Below are 25,758 nucleotides of genomic sequence, written 5' to 3'. Positions count from 1 at the left end.
AAACTGCAGCCTAACTCTGTACAATAAGATTAAAGGAAGTGGGCAGGCTTCCCGTAGATTGGCTTTGGCAACATGTACCATCTCAGAAATGAGTGCAAAACATGTATCAGGTATAAACCTGCTGCATAATTATAGAAAAGCAGCTCAAAGTTAGAGAAACAGTTTCACTTTGGGATATGCCAGCCAACAGCCAGCACTTCAAGGGTCTATTGCAAGTAACAGACAGAATTTTCTGGCTTACTTACAGTAAACAGCCAATACAGATTGACGGTTTAAGCGATGTTAGTCTGCATACGAGACTTCTTTCAACAACTTTTAAAAGTTAAATGTGTGTAAAACACACACGCCACACTTTCACGTCAGCATTAGAGCACAAGACACTACACAGATTACATCGGCTGTCTTAACTTATGACCGCAGTAGATGTGGACTATGACACCACTACACGCAATCCTAATGCTAGAAGTGTTTTTCTGAAGTGTTTTTATGGAGTGCTAAAAACAACAAAGGAAAACTGCTTTTTGTCTGAATATCAAATGAGCACTCCAACTGCACACATCATCTAAACCTCCTCGGGCTATTTGTTTTCCAGTCAGGTATTGAGGAACATACTGCTTATGCATGTCTCCTGGGAAAATAAGGGACCTCTAATACGAGAAAAGTAATCATACAAAATGCCACTTTTTTCCTGTCAGTCAATGAGCTCTATAGTGTGATGTTAGCCAAATGGGACTATCGTCACTACGATAGTCCCGTTAGCCTGATTGGCTATGCAGGTGGCGTAACCCGTTACTTAATTCGCTGCACACGCAACTGGGTGGAGCACGAGGGACGGAAGGTTCACGGCTGCGTGCCGTGAATTAGCATTGAGGGAAGGAGAGATGATTTGAAGTTGTGCTGACAGCTGGGACCATAACGCCCGGCTGCCTGCTGCAGCATGGCAAATACAGAAGGAGGGCACGAGTGATACTGGGTAACTTCTCCAGACAGCCAGCGCTCCCTTCATCTCTTTTAATTATTTCAAATTGGGCTTCAGGAAGCAATTAAGGCAGGGAGGGGAGACAACGTGCCTGCGCATCAACAGTCAGTGAAATGCAAAGTGAACACAGCGTTACATATTCAGATGTTTTCTGAAGGGATGACAGCCTTTCAAAGGAGCTGCAGCCCGAGGGGAAAATGTGCCAGAGTTGAAGCAGCCGAGTTTCCAAATAACAGTTTCACGACTTCAATTATGGATTCAGGGGAAAACTCAAGAGTTTCCAGATACTTGAAAAAGAGACAATATAAGAGATGGTGTTTTTTCCACCATTTACGCCGAACTGAACGAGGTCCGCATTTGTATGCAAGCCTTGATCATGAAGCTAGCTTGCACAATGACTAATTGCAGTACTGACAATTATATGTTACTGAATTTGAATTATTATAGTACTTTACAAGTAGCCTGAGGTAAAGAAAAAGAGAAACAACTGTCATTATGGAAATTTTGACACAAATCCTTCTCATCTTTACAAAGTTAACCAAGAAAGCTCGAAAAATGTTGATCCAAGTTGTGTTGATCCAACATTTTCCCATGTGAGGAAGTGGCATCACACCGTGGTGGCTGTGCATCAGGTGGAAACTGGCTAACATGGGTGGGTTGGCTATAAAAACTGGCAAATGTGCTCATTCCCTCCAACCTCCTGTCCCCTTCATCTGCTTTTGCACCTTCAACGCCTCCACAGCAAACATGACACTAATAATTAACACTAATAATGCTGACTCTGTAAATTGTTCTTCAGCACATACTATTCTTACATTTGAAGGACTGGTTTGATCCTAAAATTAGCAAATACCAACAAGTGTTTGCTTCATCAGCTGACTGAAACAGATCAGGACAGACAACTTACTGAATATATCTTGTACCGGTAAACAAGAACTAAAAGTGTGCTGTAAAATAAAACATCATTACGTTCAAGCTACACCTTGCACCTTCCTGTCTAAACTATCTGCACTTTTTAAACACCCCCTCTCACCGTCCTGGAAGACTCTCTCCACATTCAGGCCGTAGGTGGAGCAGGTCTCGTAGTACGTGCAGCGCTTCAGGTCATTTGACAACTTTCTGGCCCGTGAGTCATCGATCACTCTGGGGTTGGCAGCACTGATTGCATCTAGCAGAACAGAGCAATAAAACAAACAAACAAACAAAAACGTGAATTAAACATTTTATTTCCTGGATGAAGTGGCAATATCCTGTGTTATGGACACTGTCAGCAAATTCCGCCAAAAAAAAAGAGAGAAAAGGGAGGGAGAGGAGTCAGAAATATATACTCTGATTCTGAAAACCACCTCCATATTTCCTAAAACTGATGGGATACTGTAATCTTTAATAACTAGAAATTAAGGAAACTCTGGTGTGTTTTAATAATGTGTGGACAGTAACACAAAAATAAGCTGGTACTCAGACGACAATAACTAATATGATGAATTCATTATCAGTTTTGGTCTTTTCCTGAGATTTGTTGACATTAAGATATAAATTCAATATGCTTAAATTATTTTTTTTTATTAAAGTACAGAATAAGAACATCAAGTACTTACTCTATAGTTTTATTATAGAAGAGGCAATAAAGAACATTTGTATATACATATCAGATGTACGGCAAACACCTTGTGTTCCAACGAGGACCATGGGGACCTCTGCTGTGTTCCTGTAGCTGGAAAGGCGCAAGAAGTAATTGTAGACTGTCTGGAAACTGATTTCATCCTCCAGGCTAAAGACGAAAACCACCGCATCCACCCAGGCAGCGAACTGAGGGCAGAGCAGAGGTAATGTGTTGGAGCATGAAATAAAGCTACCACAACGAGCATTTACGCAAATTAATGTTTGCATTATTACTGCTGATCCACTGCCCCCCCCCCCCCCCCCCCCCCCAAAAAAAAGATGTTATTTTGATAGGGTCACAGAACCTTTTCATGGGAAATCAAGAGGAAACAAATCCTTTTTTTTATCTTTTATGAACACATTTTACCATATAATAGGTTACTGCATGCTTATTGTTATTGTACTTCCTTCATTTGTACAGAAGGGGGCAGTGTAGCAACAGTCTCGGGACACTGAAACGTTTTTAAGTATCACACCATGGTGCAGCGACTGAATGAATAACGATTACTACTGAATCTGTGCCTGCCTTCTTTATTCCCACTGCTACCATATTATAGGAATCTATGTATCTACTGCATCCTGTGTCATAATTTCTGTATAGTTTATGATCAAACAGGGATGAGAAGTTTCCCTTTAGCAAAGCAAATCACTCTTATTCAACATCCATAGTAGCAAAGAGGCTGCGCTGAATCCCCGGTGCTAGTAACAGTGACAATCAAATGACAAACTATTCTCCTGTAATGCCCTCTTCTTTATTCAGCTTTTACGTTTGCCCAGACCCCCACAGGGACTGAATGGCAAATCGAGCCTCCAAACCACAACTGTGCTCAGCCTCCTGCGAGTGGGAACATAATGGAGGCCTTTAATTATGCCAGTAATTATACAGGCAGCTGACAACTGAGCTGCACTCATTTCTATTCCCTAATCTTACCGAGCGTAATGCAAGCGTAAATCGGAGCTTTGCCAAGCCAGGCATCACTAGCTGCTAAAACAACTGCAAAGTAAATTCACCGGAAACACTGAGCCCTGTGAATGAAGCCACAAGCAAGTTTGTGTATATTCTCCAGGGCTGCGGGTTTGATACTTCTGCATATAATGGAATCCGATTATTACATTTGAATCTTTTCAAATCCCTTCTCAAATCTATGTAGGCTTAGCAACAAAAATGATTAATAACGCTGTATTTAGAAGAAAGACTCACGCGAGAGAGTTGATTATTTATTCCAGTGGTCCAAAGTAACTGAGTACATTTACTCAATGAATGAAAGAATGCTGTGGCTAGCCCACTTGGGGCCAGTGAGGATTAGAGATAACCACGTAAGAATTAATTTGCTTCTGATCACCAGACAAATGAGTCCCGCTTCATTCCCCCACGGAAATATAAAGCCCTTTACACCCCAGTGTGTTTGTTGCTAACATTGTCCAACTGCTGTTCAGTGCTGGGCAGTTAGCATACAGTGGGCTTATCAGAGCTTATGCTAAAAAAACCACCTGCCTGTCACAGCTGGAAACCATGCTGGTGAGAACCAAAAGAGTGAAAGTTAACTTGTAAGTTGTCTAACTGTAGAACCAAAATAATGCTCTAGCAATTTGTCATTATGAGTTACCAGAAATATGTATTAGATCAACTTTAAACTCGCTAAAAATGTAAGGACTCTCTCTGTTCTTGGCCCATATCCCTAACTGATTTGCATCAAGCTTTTGTGTTGCTGGAGGCCTGAATAAGTACAGAGATGAGTTTGAGGTTTAGTTCTTTATTTATTTATTTTTTGTATTTGGGGGGGGGGGGGGGGGGGGGGTCTTCCTCCTGTTGCTAGGTGACTACAAGCTACTGTAGATGCCATACTCCTCTGTGGCCTCCTAAGAATGTCAACAGTTCAAATAAGTTTATAAATAAAGCTCCACTGGCTTTGAATGAGTCAAGACCTTTGAATGTGTTCGTTCTACTGATTCGACTCTGGCGTTACGACATGAAACAGCAGTTTCTCAGTTGAATAACCATCTGTCCCATGAGTGCCAATTAGCCAATCAGTCCCAAGGGCTGTAGTCAAGCAGTGTGCCGCAACAGGGATATTTTAAATGGCCGGCGCACGCCTGCTGTCGGCACCCCTGAGTCAGATGAAGGAAGAGGCTAAACTCAAAGTTTACACAATTGTGTATAAGTGTGGTTCCGCAAGCATGCATCAAGGTGGACTTGAAATGAAGTCAGATTCAGGGCCTTTAATGATTGGTTACTGCGAGTATGACTGTGAGCAGACGGCTTTGTCAGATATCAGGCTTTGTTGACACTAATGTGGCTGTGATAACAGGGACTCCACTATTTAAGTGGATTTACTTTTTATACTAATTTACACTTCAAGTATAAACAATAAAGCACCAAGACAATCTTCTTCAGACTTCTCTAGTACATTTCTAACTCCTTGCTGTACAAATTAAAACTTCTGATTTATAATTATGAACTAAAATATGAGCGACTAATAGAATCAGACCATTCTATTTTCAAAGCAACTTGAGAACTGGATCCTTGTGATAAGTGAGTTTTAGTATGAATCATTGACTCTTTGGCTTCATAGTGCTCAGCCTGGATAAAGCACTATACATTGGAGACAACCAATGTCAAGCCTAATAAAATCCTGAAGCAGCTCAAAATTGGACCCACCATGGCTCACAAATAACTGAGGATAAGAGTCTGATGGCTCCACCGTCATAAGTGTCACAACATCGCTGGCACGTTTTCCACTAAAGCTCACCCTAGCTCCATTACTCTTCAGATTTCGCTTACTAATAAGATAATCAGGTGTCTCTTTGACCACAAAAATCATTTTGACTCTGTTTATGTATTGATCTGTTGTTGCTTTTGGTAGAATACCTGCAGATTGCTGTCTGCTCCAAACAGTCCTGCAGAGAAGTAATGGTCTATTTCTAAGCAGTTTCTGTCAGCTTGACAGTTTCTACCCAGCAGCTTTTGATTAAAGAGACATTTTTAAGGATCCTACCTGCAATTCTGGAGGCCCCCCTTCATCTCTGATCAGGAGTAAGTAGCTCTGTCCATCCACCACAATTTCCTTCTTGAAACGTCCACCTAAGGGAAGAGACATTTACTTCAAAAGTGTACTCCACGATCATTCAGTTAACCAAAGTGTAAATTGTCTGTTAGGATGTAAATCAACCACCAGTGGGGTTACCAAAAAGAAAAAGACCACGGACACATTTCACACTCATTGATTGGGGGAGAGGAGAGGACTGTAATAAATAAAGAGAAATCAATCCAAACGTGTGGCTCTTAAAACTTTGTTGATATGCATCTGAGTTTAAGTGCAGCTCCTCAATTTAGACCTGCTGAACACGGTGCTGTCTGGATCACATGCTGACAGGAAACCAGGTCTCTCTGGAGCCAATTATGTGGGCGAGAAATTGCCATTTAGCGTGTCAAATGCACAGCTGCTGAGGGAACCAGTTCAGCGCCACTATCACTGCGCTGCCACAAGAGTCATGAAAAGGTCCGACTTTCACTTTCACAAACACTCTCCGGCTGATTGTAATAAATGAAATCTCAAGACAAGTGCACTTAATTTTAGAAAAGATAATAAAGGAATGGAAAGTCAGCAAGGGCAGATTAAAAAAAATCAGAGTCCAATAAATGTGTCATTACTCTGAAACTGCTGCGCTTCAGGTCACATAACAGCAAACTAGCGGAAAGCTAAAATGTAGCGCCCATCCAGTCTCAAGTTTCTCTCCCCTTTTCTTCATTTCTTTTGTAACCCAAATAGATTTTCCTTGCCGTTAGCAAAGCTGGCTGCAGATAAAGACTACACCAATGGGAGAACCACGCTGTAAATTAGATTTTGCATATCATTTGAATGGTTTGCGATCCTGTGGAGATTAAAAACATTCAAATGAGAAAGTTGCGAGGCTAGAGATGTCCCTCAGAGTGAATACGGTGTCTTATGAATACAAAAAAAATGTGCCAAAAGCGATTTCATAAAATTGAATAAGGCACACATTTGAAAAGGTCTAGGATGATCATGAAATGTATCCAAAAAAGATTATGTAGCAGCATATTAAGGCAGTAGATCTCTGGAATTTCAGAACCTAAGACGACTGAATAACAGCAAGTTGGAGATGGTGTTTTTAAACCAGCCTACCCAGAACTAAAGATCTCACATCAGAGCAGCTATAAGTGGGCGGAGCCCTAGATTTTTTTTAATAGTCGGACACTATTCCTGTGTCAGCATGCAATCATCTCCACATCTCCACTTGAGCCACACTTCCACGCTGTTAAGTTGATATTAGCCCACTCGGCAAATCGGGGATTCTCCCAGCCTTTTGCACAGGCTCTAATACCCTGCTGGATGCTGGTTGCGTAACAGAGAAAGAGATACTCATAAACCACCAGTCAGCTTTTTATTTATTTATATTTTTCTACTGAAGTCACAGTGCTCTGCAGATTCAGACAAAGCACCGAGAAACTCTGCATCTGTATGTTTGAATCCTGATTGGATCAGAGGAAAGGGTTTGTATGGAAGCTGGCAACACGTACATATGCCAGAATGGATTATGGGAGAGGCTCTCAGAAACCAGTATCTGTAATGAAAGCATACGGCTCTGGAGAAAACATGGATGGAAATTTGAAGTAAACATCTCAATTACATAATCCTCCAGAATGCCGTTGTCTTTATTTAGAGCCAGAAAAAGCAAACACTCTGAATAAATGAGGCAGACTTCTGCACTCTTTTTCTGGCATGATGAAGACTAATTATGAATAATGTGAATTTGTGCTCAACCTTTCTTAAAAAAAAAAAACAAACAAAAAAACAGGCAACTGATTGCACACACAGCCTGAGAGACGGTAAGTTGGTAAGCATGGTTAACATGCAGTAAGCATACTCTGCTTACATGGAGGCTTAGACCTTGACACAGAGCCACAATCCAACGGAGCTCCATCCGGTGTTGCCATAGTAACACACCCCAGTACCTTTTTTCAGATATCATAGCAAAAAGCTCAGGAACAAAACAGTGAAGAAACAGCCACGGATGAACCTTCCTCTGCTGGGTGATGCTTCTCTGCAATGTAAATACTCAGTCTGGAGTAAAGCCAGCGTTAAAGCATGAGAAACAATGACCGTCTTGTATCCACGAGACAGACATGTTGTATCAGAGCAATGATGTAAAAGGGACACGGACATATATGAACCAATATCTTTCCCAGATTAAAGCAAGAAGGGTTGATCTGGGTGTTTTTTTTTTTTCCCCAGTATTTCCACCATTGATTTCTCAAGGACTAATTAAACTACCAGGATTTTTTTCCCTCTCCCATGGTGCTGCAAAATGCCAGAAACTAATTATGCGCTTCATGTCTCATCCTCACTATAATTACACTAAAATGAAACAATGCAAACCCCTTAAAGATCATCAGTTAACTCTGGGTTTGCCAACATCTTGCTGGAATTTGTAGAGGATGTACTGTTCAGGGCCAAAGGGGGGGCATTCTTGTTATTTATTTAAAAAAAAAAAAAAACTTCCACTGAGTGCATTAAATGTGTAAAAACTGCTTGATTGTGACAAAAACTTTAATTTACAGTGCCACTGTTACCTTCATGTTTTGACAATGAACCCCAAATTACTTAGAAATCTTACACTTTGTCATTTTCCCACCATTTCCAGCGAAGGGGGAAAATAGAACTGAGACAATTATCAATCTCATCATCTGGAAGCTTCACAAAATCCAACACAAAGCAGTTTAATGGTAGCTAATTGGAAAAACACACACAGAAGTGGCAAACAAGCCAACCCTATTCTTCATCATTTCAAATATCCTATTACATTCCTCCTTTCTCCCCTCCTAACAGAAAGCTGACAATACCAGGTTTTCACACATCTGCAGCAATGTACTGTAATGCATACGAAAGGCTGTAGCAGCGAGGCACTGAGGTCAAGAGAGCCGCGGTAAACAAGCTGCATTAATCTGCATCGCTCTGATCTTTGTGTTGAGTGTCATGTTTGCAATCACCTCCTGACCCACACCTCCTTCTGCAGGCTCTTACCTTCAGGCGATTCCTCCTGCACATATGTGCCTGTCAAATATCGATGAACCAAGGCGGACTTCCCACTGGACAGATTTCCCACAATTCCCTGCAAGGCCAAGAGCAAAAAGCTGTGAGATGACACATAGGTTCAAATGAGCATAATGGTGACTTGACAGGAAAAAATAAAAATCCCAACACAAAGGCGCTGAAATTATGTAAGTACCTTGAATTGATTTTTTTCAAATTATCTTCCAAGGTCAATACTGAACCTTCAAGCTGAGTCATAAAGGCTTTCCAGGTTTCAGCAAATTATGCCCAAATTGTGTGCGGCAGCAACAGCAAAACATTGCATCAAGGCCAATAATATCAGAAATAAAACCATCTTCTCACAGAGAAATCTTTCCAAATTTTTTAGTTAGGCTGGTAAGTCTCAAATCTTAGTTGTATGATTCACTAAAGTTTTAGAAATGATTCTTTCAACAGAGGACAGCATCAGAACCCAACTGAAAAGAAGTTTTAAAGAAAGGGCTGGATTTAAGGCATTTTGGAAAAGACTGTCTCCAGTTTTTCCCCCATTACGCAAGTTATTTATACAAAAACTGAAAAATGCCATTTTTGTGGGTGGTCAAGGTGCAATTACTGCAAAAAGTAATGAAACTTTCACACTGAACCTAAAGGTGACTCTGTTTCTGCTGTGATGGATTGCTTCTCTGCTAAGTAGATTTTTATTACATACTGGCCTGAACTGAAACCAAGTGCTGGCTAGGGGGTAGAAAATCTAATTAAAAACTTTAGGTGTTCTTAGAAGATAGCAGGCTGTAAAAGAAACTCCAGTTGGTTTGCGTTTAAGGGGCAAAAAGGTCCCTTTCGTTGGCCATGTGAGTCTGAAATCTCATCGTGCAAAGGCCTCGGACATACACCGATTCTGGTTGCAGTCGTTCCTGTTCTTCCTCTCCCTATCGTCTAGACCAGACCAAACTGCAGTGCCTTCAGGGTGATGCATGGCTGAGGGTGGGCTGATGATGCCAGCATGTCTGGGAAGAACAAAGGCTGCAACATGCCTCATCTCCTCCCTCTCCTGCTCCTCCTCTACCCACCATCGCCCTCTTCTTCTCCAGATCATTAGTGGGTGTTAAAGCAGGTATGGTTCTAATTATAGGGAAGTTTGAGGCACAAGAAAAAAGTTGTGTTCAAGGTCTTTTCCTAACCTAGCCTCTTTATAACTGAAGTATATATATATATATATCATGAGGTACCCCAGCAGAATAAGCTATGAATAAGCTCTAAGTTAGCAGAAGCTGTGGTGCTGTAAAAGCTATGAGTCAACAAAAATCGACTTTGAATGTGCCACAGAACCAGAGTTCCTGCTGTTTAACTGTTGGGCTTTGTGGCCCGCTGGTATACAGGATTCATGAAATCGAAATGCCGTATCAGCACTGCTCCACAGCAGAACGTTCACTCTTCTTTGTAGAAGTTTAGCTCTGATCTGCGATGATCAAAAGATGGCAGTAAAACAGTATTTGAGCTATGGTGACAGTTAAGTCACCATCATGGAAACAACAGTACCAGTCACTGTTGTGGCAGATAAATTAGAAGGTTTTCTCACATGGTTTTAATCATTTTAATTAATCTAATTAATCTAAAGGAATTGTTTTGACCCCCATTATTGTGGTATCAAAAAAAAAAGGGGGGGGGGGGGGGGGGGGGAGACAAGTTTTGCTATCAAATTAAAAAGCTTTTGAGATTTTTGACCAACTTCCTTTCAGCATTATCTAGTCACCGCACGTCAGCTCTGTGAAAGTTTTGAAAAGAATGATTACTATTTTTGCAGCACTTTAATTTAGTCTTACCAGGTCCATTTAACAAACCCCTGCGTGGAAGCTGCCAATTAACACCTTAGAAACATAAAAAGAAACGGACGCATTTTAAAGCGTTTGAAGCCAATAAAGCAAGTTTGTCTTTGAGCTCACTGTGAATCCCCTCCTTTCCATTTCATTGAAGTTTCCCCTTCTTCAAGGTGCCACAACAATGAATTCACCTAACATGGAAAAATGGTATATCCACTGGGAGAACGGCAGAGCGGAGCCTTTCAAGGCTGCTAGTCTTTATGTGGGGAAGGCATTAAATCATGTGAGGATGTTAGTAGTGCATTTGGCAGCGGCTGTGCGTGTGCTTCACTGGCGGGTGGGAGCAGACCCAGGATGTGTCACTGGCCTAGCCCAAAACTGTCACTCATCTCGTGTCCTGCTGCAAACCACCCTGTATCGCCATGCCAACACATCTCATTAAAAATCACCCACTATGTGCCAGGGAAAAAGTCCAGCCAATTTCTCAAATGTTCCCCCTCATGTGAAATGCAAAATCAGTATTACATGGAGAGAACATGCTTTCCCACTGACATTTAAATCTGTTAGTAAGATGAAACCTCTGAGGGCAAATCAACATTGGGAGTGTTAGGAACAAAAAAAAGTTACTCACCACTTTCAGCTCTGGCACTGATCGACTCAATGTCCATTCCTGGCTGTTGACAAAAGAGTCTAAAGAGAAAAAGATAAATAAAAATATAAATATAAATAAAGTCAAACAGTACTGAAAGGTAATGTGCTTTCTATCTCTCTGTTTGACCCCAGCTATGAATAATATGGCAGTGACAGCATTTCCTAGTGGGTTTCAAGCCTGTTTTAAGTTTTAGGACTAATGGTCCATCAGTCACGTCAGACATTTTGACTTACACAGCAGTCAATTACTGTAATACATTTTTTTAGGGTTGCTTGCCCTTGGTTTTTATTTCCTGCACACATGTTAACAGGAATCATTAAGTCAAAGGTTTATGGCATGTAGTGTAGCTGGGTAGAGCCAAGTTTAATGAAAAAGCTGCATAGTTGGAGCCATTCTTGTTCAGCTATTTGGACAAGAAAAGTCTGTCTGTTATTTGTGGCAAACTTTCTGGGAAAGAGACTCTTCAGTTCATCAGAGGTGACTCCTGTTTTCATATTAGTGCTGCAGTGTTTGGTTGATTAACCAGTGTTTGGTTGATTATCTTTTAGATAACTGACCTACAAGACAAAATTTTGAAGGTGCCAAAAGGCCAATATATGTATAACCCCATGAAATGCTAATATTGGCTGTATTTCACTTTTTACTGTGTGGCGCTGATCGACCAGCCAGAGACCTTAACTGGCCGATTTTCAGTGTCCAGTGACTGGCCTGTCAGCCTCACACATGTCCCTTTTATGCATTCGTAACACGTCAACAGCAGCGCAGGCAAACAGTCGCTCGCACACTCACAGCCATACGTCATCAGTATTTTTGCATCATTTGCAGCCATGGCCATTAAGAAGTTCGCTAAAGTAAACCATGGAGGAACCACCGTGAAAACATTTGTAATCTAATGAGGCACTTAAATCACTCTCACCCAGCTGAGCGTGGACATTTTAAAGAAGCTAAGGCAAAGTGGCTAAAGCTAAAACTATCCAGAGCTCAGACCCAGCCACAACCCAGCAGCCTCAGTATACGCAAACGATCAAAGCAGCTACAGTGAGCCCCCTAAGTGAGCCAAAAAAATCTCATCTCATATTTCTATCATAATAATTTGCATAAACTATGACTTTAAACTGTTGTGTCTAATATGCCACAACAGAAATGCAATCTTAAGACCATCAGCTAACATCTAAAGATGAATGAACATTTTTCAGTTTAGCTGCATTTGTAATCATCACAGAAGATCCTGGAGCAGGTATCTGCTGCGTACAACGGATGCCTGGAAAAAGCTGACTGGCTTCATTCAATAGAAGATGCATTTTGATTAAACCAACTTCGGAAAATTGTGATATTATTTACTTTTTCCTGACATTTTATCATTTAAACAATTAATCAAGATCAATATATAGATTAGCAGTGAAATTAGCTTAAGTCATAGAATAGCCCACCCTGCTTCTCACCCAGTGTCAGCTGGCACAGGCTCAAGTCCCCTGATGCTGAATAAGTGGTTAAGGAAATGAATGGATGGAAGCTTTTTTCCATCTCCATGATCATTTTGTTTATTCTAAGTTTATTTACTTACAAAACATAAGTGTGAAGAAGGAATTGCGACACACCTGTGGTTAATGCAATCTGTGCAGGCCGTTTCAATGTACAGTACAACCTTAGGAAGGGATTTTGCTAATCTCTTTTAAAAGCCAGTTATTATCAGGCTTGATTCAGCTTGTTTGGTTTTTCCAGTGACATTTGGAGACATTGACTAGATAATAGTGCTCTGAAAAAGGGCAGAGCACTATAAAGGACAATGTGAACCGTCAGAACTAAAAAACACAAATGACAGCTACACAAGCTGCGCCTGTTTCCCACAGTGATGGAGTACACAACTATGTGTCATAACATCTATTAGAACAAAGACCACCTTCCTGTTTTGGATCAAGGCTTTCTTGCCATCTGAACCCCCCCAAGAAGATACTATCTCTAGCACAGGAGTATAGATGCCATCCTTCACCAGGTAACCCCCTCCACGTTTCTAAACCATAACAATTAAAGTATTCATACACCATCATTACACCATGGCTATTGATTACAGCCATGGTGGTGTCTCTAATTGCCATAGGCGATGCCAATATGAAAACAAAGAAAGCATAAACAGTAAGGAAACCATTGTTGTTATAGGACGTGTTTCTGTTTTTTTTAGACAAGCAGACATGAGCCAAAAATTCCTTTGCCTTCTAAAGTAAAAGAAAAAAATCCTCAGTTAAAATCTTGACTTTTTTTCTGCAATCCATTTATAAAAAGCGTCACTCTGCTCTGGATGTCTCACTTGTTGTGGGAGAGGAGAGTGCATCCCGAACACAGGGGCCTTTCACCAACCATTGTTTGGAGCAGAGGAGTCTTTAAACAGCACGCCTCCAGTTAAGCCCTCTCAGTGTGGGTTTGACATGTCAGAACATGAGCGAAGACATCCAAACTGCCTCAGTTTTTAAGTGCAGGAAACTCAATGCAGGTCACAGTTCTCGGAGACGATAGCAGATAAAGCTGCCGCCCCATTTTATTACAGTTCCCGTTTCATGTTACCGAAAGGTCAACCAGGGGTAACACTCAAAAATAGCAATTACATGAACCCATCTTAAGGTGCCAGTCTTTAGAACTTGTTTGGTAACAGCTTACCCCAAAGCATCTTGGTTTTTTTTTCCCCCCTCTGGCCTTTATTTTTATTTATTTATGTAGATTGTGAGTTGTCTACACTGGCTATATAGGCTGCCGAAATGTCTGCTTTCTCTTGAATATGATGTAACTGGAGTGCCAAAAAATATATTTGAAAAAACTTGGTATCATGACCTTGTTACTCAAAATGTCCAGCATTCTCATATACAATCTATTTTCTTTCTGCCGTGTCATCACAGCTTATCTGAGGGGGGTGGGAGGGGTGGGGATTCATGTTTACATCCTGTTATGCTGTTACCAGCACAAGCCTGTCGTCATGGGCACATACATGCTTTCTTCTGTACAGTGATATGATTAGCAGGTTTCTAGATTGTCCCTTTAATAAAGAATTGGTTATTAGAAAAATATGCAGAATGAAAAAAAAGAAGAGGAATTTGATAAACGAACCGGAAAAAAAACAAGATTTTTCAGATTCTAAACAAGGGGTAGTTTTAAATGAAGCCCAATTGACAAATAACTATACACTACCTACCAGACTACCAGAAAATAGCACCACTTATGCTTTCAGAGACAAACAAACAGAACAAAAGGAAGAAACAGAAAATGAGCGGCTCTTGCTAAACCAAAAAAAAAAAAAGGTGGTGGTGGGGAGATCAGGAACACACCAAACAAACAGTATCATGTAGAAAACCCGTCTCCCTTCCCCATCCCCAACCGATCACAGCAGGTGATCGGTTGGGGATGGTGACCGTTCGTTTCTTCCTGTTAAAAGGGAGTTTTTACTTCCCACTGTTGCCAAGTGCTTGCTCACATGAGGTTGTTGATTGTTGGGGTTTCTCTGTACTATTGTAGGGTCTTTACCTTACAAAATAAAGTGCCTTGAGGCAACTGTTTGTTGTGATTTGGTGCAATATAAATAAAATTGTATTAAACTGACATTTGCCATCCTGGAAAAGATACAGTGGAACCAGTCTGGTCCTGCACTAAAAGAAAAATTCCTAATTGAATCCATGTGCTCGGTGTTACGTCATTCTTTAAATATGACCATCCCCACATTGCTGTGTCCCAGAATGCCCATGAAAACAGAGAGCCCCAGGACTTGTGATGCCTACAGAGGACACCAGTGTCTTTGTCTCTGTGAGGGTAAAACTGTTGCAGCATGTTTGTCAGGTTTTTCACTTCACTGCTCATGTCTACTCAGATAAAAATGACCATTCAGTCTGAGGGTAGTGAAGCACAAGTGAAGCCCCAACTTCTTCCATGAGAAAAGAAAATCTAATGTGAGCAGCAAGCCCGTGCGTATGCGTATGCATGCATGCGTGTCAATGTGCAGTGAATCTGAAGTGGTTTTTAGAATGAGAGAGAACAACCTTGAGATCTAAACTTCCACTCTTGCTCTGACCAACTTTCCAACCATACTTTCCTTCCGTCATAAATTACAGAGTGAGAATTTAGCCAGCAATTAGTATTTCTGCTCTGATGATTCACCAACTGACATTCCCTGTCTGGCTACTTCTATCATGCATGTCATGACAAAACGGTCCTGCTTTATCTGTAGCTCTACAAAAAAAAAAATACATTTATAAAGAAAACAAGCATAAGGGGTCTTAATTCTCTTCTGTTGAGCTCCCAAACACAAGCCAGTAATTTCTATCAAATTAGGTAAGTGACAAACACAGTCAGCAAAGAACAAGGTAAAAATCTTTACCCAAAGCCAGTCTAATGCAGCCTGGATGGTCTGCCCTACTTAAAGTTCTCAAAGCCTTGTGCTGTCTGCAAAAAGGCATTGATCACTTCCCCTTAAAATAAACTGGACATCCTGGTTCGAACAAGACTCACATTTAACATGGGATTTGCAAATTGGGCTTCCAAGAAGTCTTGCAGTAAAATGCCCGGTCTGACTGACTTGACATTTTGTCAAGTGTTAAGAGGGGAAACTGCCAGGGGGTTATCTTTGCAACTACAGAACGAAAGCGAGAAACTGCTGGGATCAGTCAACCAAGAATGAAACTGTATGTAAAGTTAGAGAAGAGCTACAAATTGCAGCCTTTTTGCGAACAGTCTGTAGACCTCTTGGTGAAACAGCAGGATCCTGCTCCAATGAAACACAGTTTTGAAGAACACAATGTACCAGAACTGAGATTTGCAGTGGCAGCTGCTCATATACAAGTTACATTCCATTATTAACAGATTTCCCTCCGCTCCTAACCACACTGTCTGTGGTTCAGTGGTTTTTCAATATCTTGCAGCCTCCCCATGTGTCCTGCTGCAGCTGAGAGGGCATTATCACAGTGTCACTGTTTATACAACTTCCCTTGAAAGTGTCTATTTATTTTGAACATAGCTACCTGCTGGGAGTCACCCACACCTGCTGGTATGCACACCATAAACAAAAGCATTTTTCTAATTAGTAGTAGAGTAGATTCTATCTGAAAGGTAAAGCACATACAGAAAATACTTCCTGTGAATTGACAGGACTTCACAGGAACTGATACTGAAACAGACAAAGCAAAAGGGAAATAAAGGGAATTCCATCCTCATGAATATATTTTGTGTCAGATTTAAGATAAATGAGTCTGGACACACTAGTCGGGGAATTTCTTCAAAATGTCTAAAAGGCAACAGCAAGTCAAGGCGAGTCCAAATAAACAGCTCTCACTGAGTGTTTTTTTTGGTCTGCAAGGTACACTGACAGGCTAGACTACAGGTTATTACAGAATTCTATCTGCAATCCCATTCATGGTATTTCAACCTCTACTATATATGTGCACTGCTGACCACCTGCACCGCTTCTCCAACCCCCCACCCGAGAGACCCCAGTTCAGCACATGGTTCACTGGTCACTCCTGGATCGGTAAGCATGACGGGATAGCTTCGTTCACTCAACAGGTGGGGGTGGGGACATCTCAGACCCTTCCCCCCAAACCTCATCCGCACACTCGAGTACAACCTGAGTGTGTGCATGTGTTTAGTCACAGGAGAGTTGGGCTTTGGCTTTCTGGATTTAATTTACTTTAACAGCCAACAGTTAGGCAGGTAGCAACAAGCGCAGAGTCCCGCCCAGGGCATTGAACACCCAGCTTAACTCAGGCTGATCGGCACACCTACATTCCTAAAGCTTGACTGACTGACTGACTGCAGTGGAAGAAATGGACAAATAACACTTGACTCTGCAAAACAAGCAAATAGGTATCCTTGGTAACATGTTATGGGAGAATACAAACAGATAAAAGATTAACAAGTCTGACCTCAGGCCCCTTCACAAGCCTCAGATTAGCATGAAAATGTAAAAAAAAAAAAAATGCTTTGCTGGTTCAAAAGTTGGCATGATGCAAATGAATACATGATATGTGTGACCTGACATCAGCAGAAGTTATTATGTTGCCACAGACAACTAAATTGGGTCTCTGTGAAAAGGTGTGAACTTGGAACTTGACGCACAAAATGTAGCAAATCACAGCCCTTAGTTCAGAGAGTTGCAAATATTTGCCTCTCTGCCTGCTCTTCCAAGCAACTGGACAAACACACTTCACTGTCAGAGTTAACCTTTAAACACGGCGCTTAAGTCGTTTGCTCCTCTCCCCATCATTACAGCATGTAAGCCCTCTTAAATTAGCATTGCTAGACTGCCAAACGCATCCCCATTACAGCCACTAACCGCTTTAATGCTACTTCTTTAAACTGCGTCTCTGAGAAGCCAACAAGCAGCCTGGGTCAGGATAACACAGAGATAGCACTGGGGTTGTGTTATACCACAGCCGCCCCACTGTAAAACAAACTGTTATAATGTGCTCTTTTCAGTCACTGGTGATTTCATTTTACCTACTTTTTGAGTGAACTACAAAAACCTTACAGAAGGCAAAGTAATTGCTGTGCATGTGCACACAGACTGGAGGTTCACACATGAAAAACACTGGAGAAATAAAGTACCCGAAATAGAAAATCCAAAAGGACTCTTTGGACGTTTTTGAATGCCATCCAAACTCACAATTCCCCCACATGTTTTTCATTTGCTTGTCCTAAAAAAAAAAAAAAAAAAAAAAAGGGGGAAAAAGTGCACTTCCTTATTTCTCTTGAGCTGTAACTCTGTGCAGTGAACAAGAGGCTATATAAAATGGAGCACTGAGCTGAGAAATAAATCAGCAATCTTGCAGGTCTTACCTTGACCTTTGTGGGAGACAATGCCTGCCAGAGTCTCTATGGTGACTGGCTGTGACTTATTATTCTGGGTCTGGGGATATTGACTACTGTCTTTGCTGTGGGACTGCTGAATTTCACTTTTGCCACTGCATGGCTGCTCTTTCCTCCTGAAACGGTTTGCTATGAGCTGCCATATACTTGGTTCTTCCTGAACTGGTTTGGAAGATAGTTTTGATGGACAGAGGGGTACCTCCATTACCTGGACCTTTCCCCTGCTCTGATACTGAATGTACTGCATGCCCCCATCTTCAGTCTGTTCACTGGAAGTTGGAATCTTTCTTCCTGTGAGGTATGAAAAGGGCAGGGAAGACATTGTTGTCTCTTCAGCAGTACTTTTAGTTTGAGAGTACTCCTTTGACTCTACCCCAGACCCCAAATCCCTAGGCCGAGCCCTCCTGATTCGCAGACTAAGGCTCCGCCTTAAAGAGCTCAGTGTACTTTTTGAAGCATCAGATTTGTTGTTTTTTGGAGAATATTTAGCATCTTTTTCACTCTGCTTCTCCTTGTGCTTATCCTGCGGGGTTTTGCCAAACAGTCTCCATCGTAAACTTCCTTTGAAAAATCCTTCCCCATCGTTGCCTCTGTTGCTGCCGCTCCTCTCGCTGTCTATCTCATCATCAGAGCCCCTCTTTCTTAGCTCTAGTACTGTCATACTGACCGGCCTAGGCTTCCAGCTCCTCTGGCGGACCCTAAAGTTCACCTCCACGGGGCCCGATGGCCGTTGCGCCACAACAGGATTGAGGCCATCCACTGCCCTCAAATCAGCCTTCCTGCTCCTGTACTGCTGGCTATTTTCTAAGTTTCCTGTCCTTTTGCAGGATTGCTGGGTTTGGGGCTCTGGCAGAACTGGGACTGCACCTGCCAGCATGCAAACACTTCTAGGTCTGTGCAGTTGTCGTTCTTGTTCAGATTGACAATCTCTCTGGACCTTGACTGGGCCGTCATACATGCTCATCGTCCTTCTGCCGAGCAGGGCTTCATCCTGACGTGGCCTTCGTAATACGGCCCATGGCAGAGACCGTTTTCCTGGAGCAGTGTCATGTTCCCTAAGAACAAGCCCTTTGGCTTGGATGGTGGCAGAGCATGACGTTGGGCTCCGAATGAGTTGCTTCTGGGTGTCTGTTTGAGCTGTTGACTCTACCACGTCTCTGTCTTGTTGTGAGGAGTTTCCTGCGTACTTGGAAGGTGGTTTCAAAAACTCGTCTGTCTTCATTTTTCCCGCAACCAACTCCTCCTCATCCTCCTCCACAACTACCTCCTCTATATGCCTCCCAGCACTACGGGTGCTGCTCAGGGAGAGCCACCTGCTGAGCTCGTGCCGTGCCTTGCCCAACCTCGGGCTGTTCTCCATTTGCACTATACAAGTCATCTCTCCATTTGGCAGGCAATTCTCAACCAGGGTGTGGGTAACTTGGCCCATTCCCAGCTCTGACACCGGTGCATCTTTCTGTGTTTCTTTCAGGATTACAGAGATGTGGTATGCCGTTATCTCCTGCTGCTGTTGTTCTATAGCTGTACTCCTTGGGGTCGCATCCACGGTCCCACTGCTAAGGAATAGCATCGCACTTCATTCAAACTGATTCACACAATCATCCTCATTAACACACCAAAACAAGTGTGTTACACAAGCCACTGTTTGCATTCTGCCAGAGAGTTGAGATTCAGCTCATGAAATCCTTCATTTGAAGACTAAATTCCTCTGCCAGGTATAATCTTTCACCTTTGACATGGGAAAAAAAAAAAGACTTCAAACAAGTTACTTCAAAGCCTCGCTGCCACCTGCATCCTCTGGCTTCTTTCCTCAGCAGAATCACACAGGCATTTAGATGGTAGCTGCTTTTTGCTCCGCACTGTTCTACCTGTCTTGAGCAAGTATTTATACAAAAGAAAAACAAAATTTTAACTGCTGATTTTGCAACGAAGCCATATTTGTAACAGACACAAAAGTTACACCTCAAAAAAACTGAATCATCCTTCCTCTTTGGCAAGTTACAAACTGTGAGCAATCCTTGTTGCTGGCGGTGCAGAGAAACCCCTTAATCTCTGAGCTCTTGCCATGTAGAGCATGAGGGAGTGTGTCTCTGTTTGAACTTTCAGCTGCCTTCCAACCCCCGGGACACATGGAAAATAAGGAGTGGATCCCAAGGACATTGAACACGCCCTCCTGATTTCACCAGAGTTGCTTACAGCCCCCGGAGGTATAAACAGACAAAAGTGAACACAAGATTACACACTGATATTTACAGACTACAATCCACAAGAAACAGCCAGGAATTGGCATTTTATTTATTTTGACCAACAGCAGAAAAAAAAAAAAAGAAAAAAAAAAAAACATGGGGAAATTTCTCATATTTATTGAGACATTTTGTTGAGTCACTTAAATACATCAGTTTTGGGGATACGCTGCTTAGGTTTTATACGCTTTGACAGGAAATCACATCACAAAATGCCTCTTGCTCCAGCACCTATGACAATACTAATGCAGCACAACCATGGAGTAGCCACATAACCACACACCACGCTTCCAGGGCTCCCACTCCAGCCTACACTCAGTGGGAGTGCTTAGCTTAATTCCAAGATTGGCTGACAGCTATTTATGCTGAGGAACTCATTCTTTTTAAAGCACTGATGGTTACTGCGGCAGAAATCGGTACATTGGACATTATGTAAAATGGCATTCTCTGCACCTAAACATAATTACACATTCATTGCGTGGGCAGTTCTGCAACTTCATTGAGAAAATTAGCACACTGAGCTACTGAGAGCACTGGCATTAGATTAAATGTAGAGAATAAAAAGACTGAGCAGCCTTTATGTTTCCTGTTCCATCTCCCCGTGCATTAGTGCATTGAAATAGAGAGCTCATTTTGAGAGCCATGCCCTACAAAGAATCAAGCCAGATTTTACCCCCACAACTCTGCAGCACCCAGTGTGGTTAAAGCTGGAACACTGCCCCTTTGTGGTCAACAAGAGAAAACATTGTGGGGGGAAAATGTTCACTGAGGGTATACTGTTATCAAGATAACCATTTAAAGTTCGCCTGGGCAATGTTGTTATGATAAGATGATAACACATCTCTGAAACAGATGCATGATCACAATGCAGCAACACTGCTTATGAGAGTCTGGGGCAGGAAAACAACAAGAACAAGTGGCCTCACTGTGAGTGCATCACTGTGGGAAAACCAGAGGGAGGCAGAAAGTTACAGCCACAAATGCCCAAGTGCTGCAGTTTTGTGCTAAAAGCTGAATCTCACCAGCATTTGATTAAAAAAAAAAAAAACTTTTCCCATAACAACTCCCTAAAGTCCTCCAATAGCTGTTGCTGTTCCATGCCACCTACAGTAAGTGTGAGTAAATTCCTGATATTTGAGGTGTTTCTTGGCACATTTTTCCCCCTTATGTCTTCTTATCAACTGACTCATTGATGTTAGAATGGAAACCATCAAAAGCATTTTAGGTATTGCTAACAGCACAACTCTAACCACACGCACACATGCACACAGCATTCCCATATTAGGCTGTCAGAGCTTGTTATTTTGGCCTTTACCTTTGTCTAGGAAGCAGGGGTTTGGAATGATGTGGGTCTCATCATCAAATAAACAGTTCTTGTTCCACTGGATCTGGTGCTGGTGTCGAGTTTGCCTGCGACTTCCAAAGCACATCAACATATTCTAGCTGGAACCTCAGAGGGACTTCAGCACAATATAACCAAAAAAGAGTCCAGAATCCAGGTTCAAATTGTCAGTCATATTTTTATTCCTCCACTCCTGGATTTTCAATCTTCTTTTGCTTCTTTCAGATATTTCTGTAAAAATCTGCAGACCAGTTAGTCCCGTTTTTTTTTCTCTCCAACAAGGAAACAAACTAACAAACAAAAAATAACCTATTTTGTCATTTCTGGCACACACTCCACACAAGCCTGCTATTGTGGTAACAAGCAGAAACCGGAGCGGTTTACTAGACAGTCTGAGGAAGCGGCCCAGAAAGGCTACATGCTATGGTTCACTTAAAGTCATTTCCTTAATGCAGGTGTTGGTTAGCAGGGTCCTACATAGGAAGCCCTGATAGGATTAAAGTTAATCCACTATCCTGTTGTCTTTGTTGTGGTCCGGTCCAAAGGAAACCTCTGCTGTGGCAAATCCTGGTATTTCAAAGAGCTGTCCAGGTAACAGAGCTTTTCTTGTGTTTCCTTCTGTCCTGCAGCTAAATATTTCTCCCTCTTGAAACTGTATCTTGATAGAAGGTGGAGAGAAAACCTTTTCAGAAAAACTGGATTGGCATGTTCTGGGATTTCCTCTGCGTCTGTACCTGTGTGTGCGCACGCGCGCGCGTGTGTGTGTGTGTGTGTGTGTGTGTGTGTGTGTGTGTATCTGTACACATATGCCTGATTGTAAGCAGAGGTCATGCTGTGTGTGTTGGCCATTTGTCTCATCTTTGTGTCTCACTGTGACAAACATGAGTAGCTGTTTTGCCAACATGGCTCCAACCGGAATTTCTTTCAGTTTTTCTTTGGCTACATTCCTTAGTCGTTGAGCAACAGAAAGGTACGCTCGGTGCTTTTGCAAAATGATTTTCTCACAATTATTATGACTTCTATAAGCTACGTTTGCAGTCTCTGTCAGTTTACTATCCCCAAACCCCTTTCTACTTTTCCAGCTTCCCATAAAACTATATTATATTTTAAATGTGTCACAAATCCAGTACACACAGTATATCTGCAGTACTTTTGTTTTTGTTATTATAGGGCATCAAAATTTAATTCAAAGTGAGCATCATTATATAATTTGACTGGACAATCTCATTATAATCCCCAATTAGATTGCCCATTTTTTGCCTTCACTTTCTAATTTAATTCAATTAGGGTTTATGCCATTCAGTAGTACTTCCTTTCATATTAGATCATTTGACACAATATACCACATTTCCAGTGGGGGGCACTCACATCACTAAAGGAATTGCATACTAATTATAACATTATATCAGTTACATTAAAATTACATTGAGTATTTCATAATGCAAAAAAGTTTGGCCTAACTTTCAAAACTAAGCAGCCTCACTCAGATTGGTCTCTGTGGTCTCCTCCTGTAAGTCTGGAGACCACAGAGGCTGAATTGGGAATTTTTTTTTTTTCCAGCAACATCAATTACCTTCAAGAGTCAAGGAGTTTCGGGGCTTGCGATAATGTCTGGATACCAATTAGCCAGAAACACACATACAACCGAAACGTCTCAACAGCAGACATAACAGCCAGCCAGAAGTAGTGTGTTTATATAAGACGCAGACACTATGTGCAACAAACACTGGTGTTGTCTAGCAGATTGCATGATGCATTCAAGCCACATGAGTAAAGCTTACTTAGCCCTCGTCAGTATTAGAACATGAGTCAGTGTGAGGAAGATGGCTGTGTACATATGTACACTCCTTCACGGAGATAGTTTGCTTCCTCTAGCAAACAGGGTAACAGGAAGAGAGACCGAAGGCGGCCTCCTGACTTATTATAATTAGCGCTCGGCAGGTAGGAGGTAGCAGCCAAACTCTTCTCAAATATGGTTTTTTGCTGACCTCATTCGCACATAGATAACATCAGCACAGCTCAAGCCTCCAGCATCCGGTATTCTCCATCATTACGTACAAGGGGGAAAAAACAAACTCTGTCGTTATTTGCTTTTAAAAGCACAAACATACATTGATTCAGACGTTTTCAAAGTGAGATCTGCATGACAAATCAGTCGCAAAGCTTGCCACAGTGACTAACAAGCTTTAATGAGAACAAAAATGTTCATGACTTTTCATAGGTGTTGATGCCACTCTTTAAATATAGCCTTGTGTGAACATGTGAATGTAATGTATTGCTCAGGAAGCACAGCGTGGAGAAACAAGAGGAAATTATTCACAGCAATCAGAAATCCCCCTTGATTGAAGAGATGTTTGCCCTCATTGGAGAGAGTCGGGTAGTGCGATAATCATCATCACTGACGAAACACATGAGCTCTGAATTGCTAATTGACCCCAGACAAGACATTGCCCGAGGCACTAATAGCAAATGACTCCTGATGCCATCTTCTGGATTTCAGGTAATTGCAATAAAAAGTGCTTACAGGTAGGTGTGCTCCTTTTATACAGAAAAAGGAAAAGGTTGGGACATTGTTTGGGTTAATACAAAAAACAAAATTTGAGGACTCCTCAAAATAACACCTTCACTGGACTCTTTATTGGGTACACCTCACAAGTACCCAGTAGGACCCCTTTTTGCCTTCAGTATAGCCTTAATACTTAATGGCATAGAATCAACAAGGTTCTGGAAATATCCCTTGGAGATTTTGATTCATATTGACATGATAACATCACAAAGTTGTTGGAAATTTTTCAGCTGCACATGATGCAAATCTTCTGTTTCACCACATCCCAAGATCCAGTGCCTGTGGGGGCCATTTGAGTAGAGTGAAATCACTGTCATTTTCAAGAAACCAGTCTGAGATGATCTGAGCTTTGGGACATGGTGCGTTATCCTGCTGGACGCAACCATCAGAAGATGGGTACACTGAAAGGGATGGACATGATCAGCAGGTAAACTGTGGCATTTAGTATCATCTAAGCATTGTTTAAAGGGCATAGATGTGCCAAGAAAATATGCTCCACACCATTAAACCACCAGCCTGAATCGTTGATACAAAGCAGGATAGATCCAGGTTTTCATGTTGTTTACACCAAATTCTAACCCTACAATCCTAATGTCATTGCAGAAATTGAGACTCATCAGACCAGGTTCACCAGGCACTGGTGAGCCAGTGCAAATTGGAGCCTCAGTTTCCTGTTTTTAGCGGACAGAAGTGGTCTTCTGTTGCTATAGTCCATTTCCTTCAAGGTTTACTGTGTTATACATTCAGAAATGCTCTTCAGGATACCTTAGCTGTAACGAGTGGTTATTTGAGTTCCTATTAACTCAAATCAATCTGACCATTCTCCTTTGATCTCTGACATCAACAAGACATTTTCACCCAGAGAACTGCCACTCACAATTTTGGACCATTCTCTGTAAACCCCAGAGATGGTTATGCAGTGCTTTCAAATTATGCCAATGGCAGGCGCATTTTCCACCTACTCCACCACTCTGCGCTGTCTACATTTTAATTTTCCTAAAAAAAATGTCCATTTCCAGTGCCATGTGGACGCACATGGCAATATTTACGTTCTTTCAATCTGAACTATTTGATTGGTTCACGACTGCCATGTGACTATTCATATCGTCTGCTGCCGTCATGGCTTCGGTCTCGGTCATAAGGTGCCTGCTACTCTGGCATGCCCCCCTGCTACTCCAAAACAAACTGGTTATGTGTGAAAATTCCCAGTAGATCAGCAGTTTCTGAACCACTCAGTCCAGCCCGTCTTGCGCCACCAACCATGCCACATTTAAGGTCATTTTAATCACCTTTCTCCTCCATTCTGATGCTTGGTTTGAACTTCCCATGTCAGCGGGCCAGGTCCGCAATATCTTCAACTCTCACCTCCGGCAGAACTTTGATAGCATTCCAAGGAGGCTGAGAACATTAACTCCAAATGGACCATGTTCCGCACCTCAATTGTTGAGGCCACTGCATGGCGCTATGGCTGCAGTGTGGTTGGTGCCTGTCATGGTGATAATCCCTAAATCAGATGGTGGACACAGAAAGTGAAAGAAGCCGTCAAGCTGAAGAAGGAGTCCTGTTGGGCTTGGGTACCCCATGAGACTTCACAGGCAGCT

At 41.9% G+C, this 25,758-nt stretch overlaps 1 protein-coding gene across 2 annotated transcripts in view; it reads right to left on the bottom strand.

Annotated features, from left to right (window-relative positions):
- Positions 1–25,758, bottom strand: part of agap3 (ArfGAP with GTPase domain, ankyrin repeat and PH domain 3) — a 124,053-nt gene that overhangs the window by 52,894 nt on the left and 45,401 nt on the right. Inside the window, exons 1-6 of one of the 2 annotated variants that reach the window (XM_030751526.1) lie at positions 17,977–19,576; positions 11,146–11,204; positions 8,686–8,773; positions 5,638–5,723; positions 2,647–2,788; positions 2,013–2,147 (exon numbers count right to left, since the gene is read on the bottom strand). In XM_030751526.1, coding sequence (XP_030607386.1) covers positions 2,013–2,147; positions 2,647–2,788; positions 5,638–5,723; positions 8,686–8,773; positions 11,146–11,204; positions 17,977–19,576 — 2,110 coding nt within the window. Of the gene's footprint in view, positions 1–2,012; positions 2,148–2,646; positions 2,789–5,637; positions 5,724–8,685; positions 8,774–11,145; positions 11,205–17,976; positions 19,577–25,758 lie in introns of those variants that run through there. The other variant, XM_030751527.1, reaches the window with a different exon arrangement.

This window comes from Archocentrus centrarchus, chromosome 17 (genome assembly GCF_007364275.1).
Source record: "Archocentrus centrarchus isolate MPI-CPG fArcCen1 chromosome 17, fArcCen1, whole genome shotgun sequence".
Classification (NCBI taxonomy): domain Eukaryota; kingdom Metazoa; phylum Chordata; class Actinopteri; order Cichliformes; family Cichlidae; genus Archocentrus; species Archocentrus centrarchus.
This window is presented reverse-complemented; position numbering and strand designations above follow the sequence as displayed.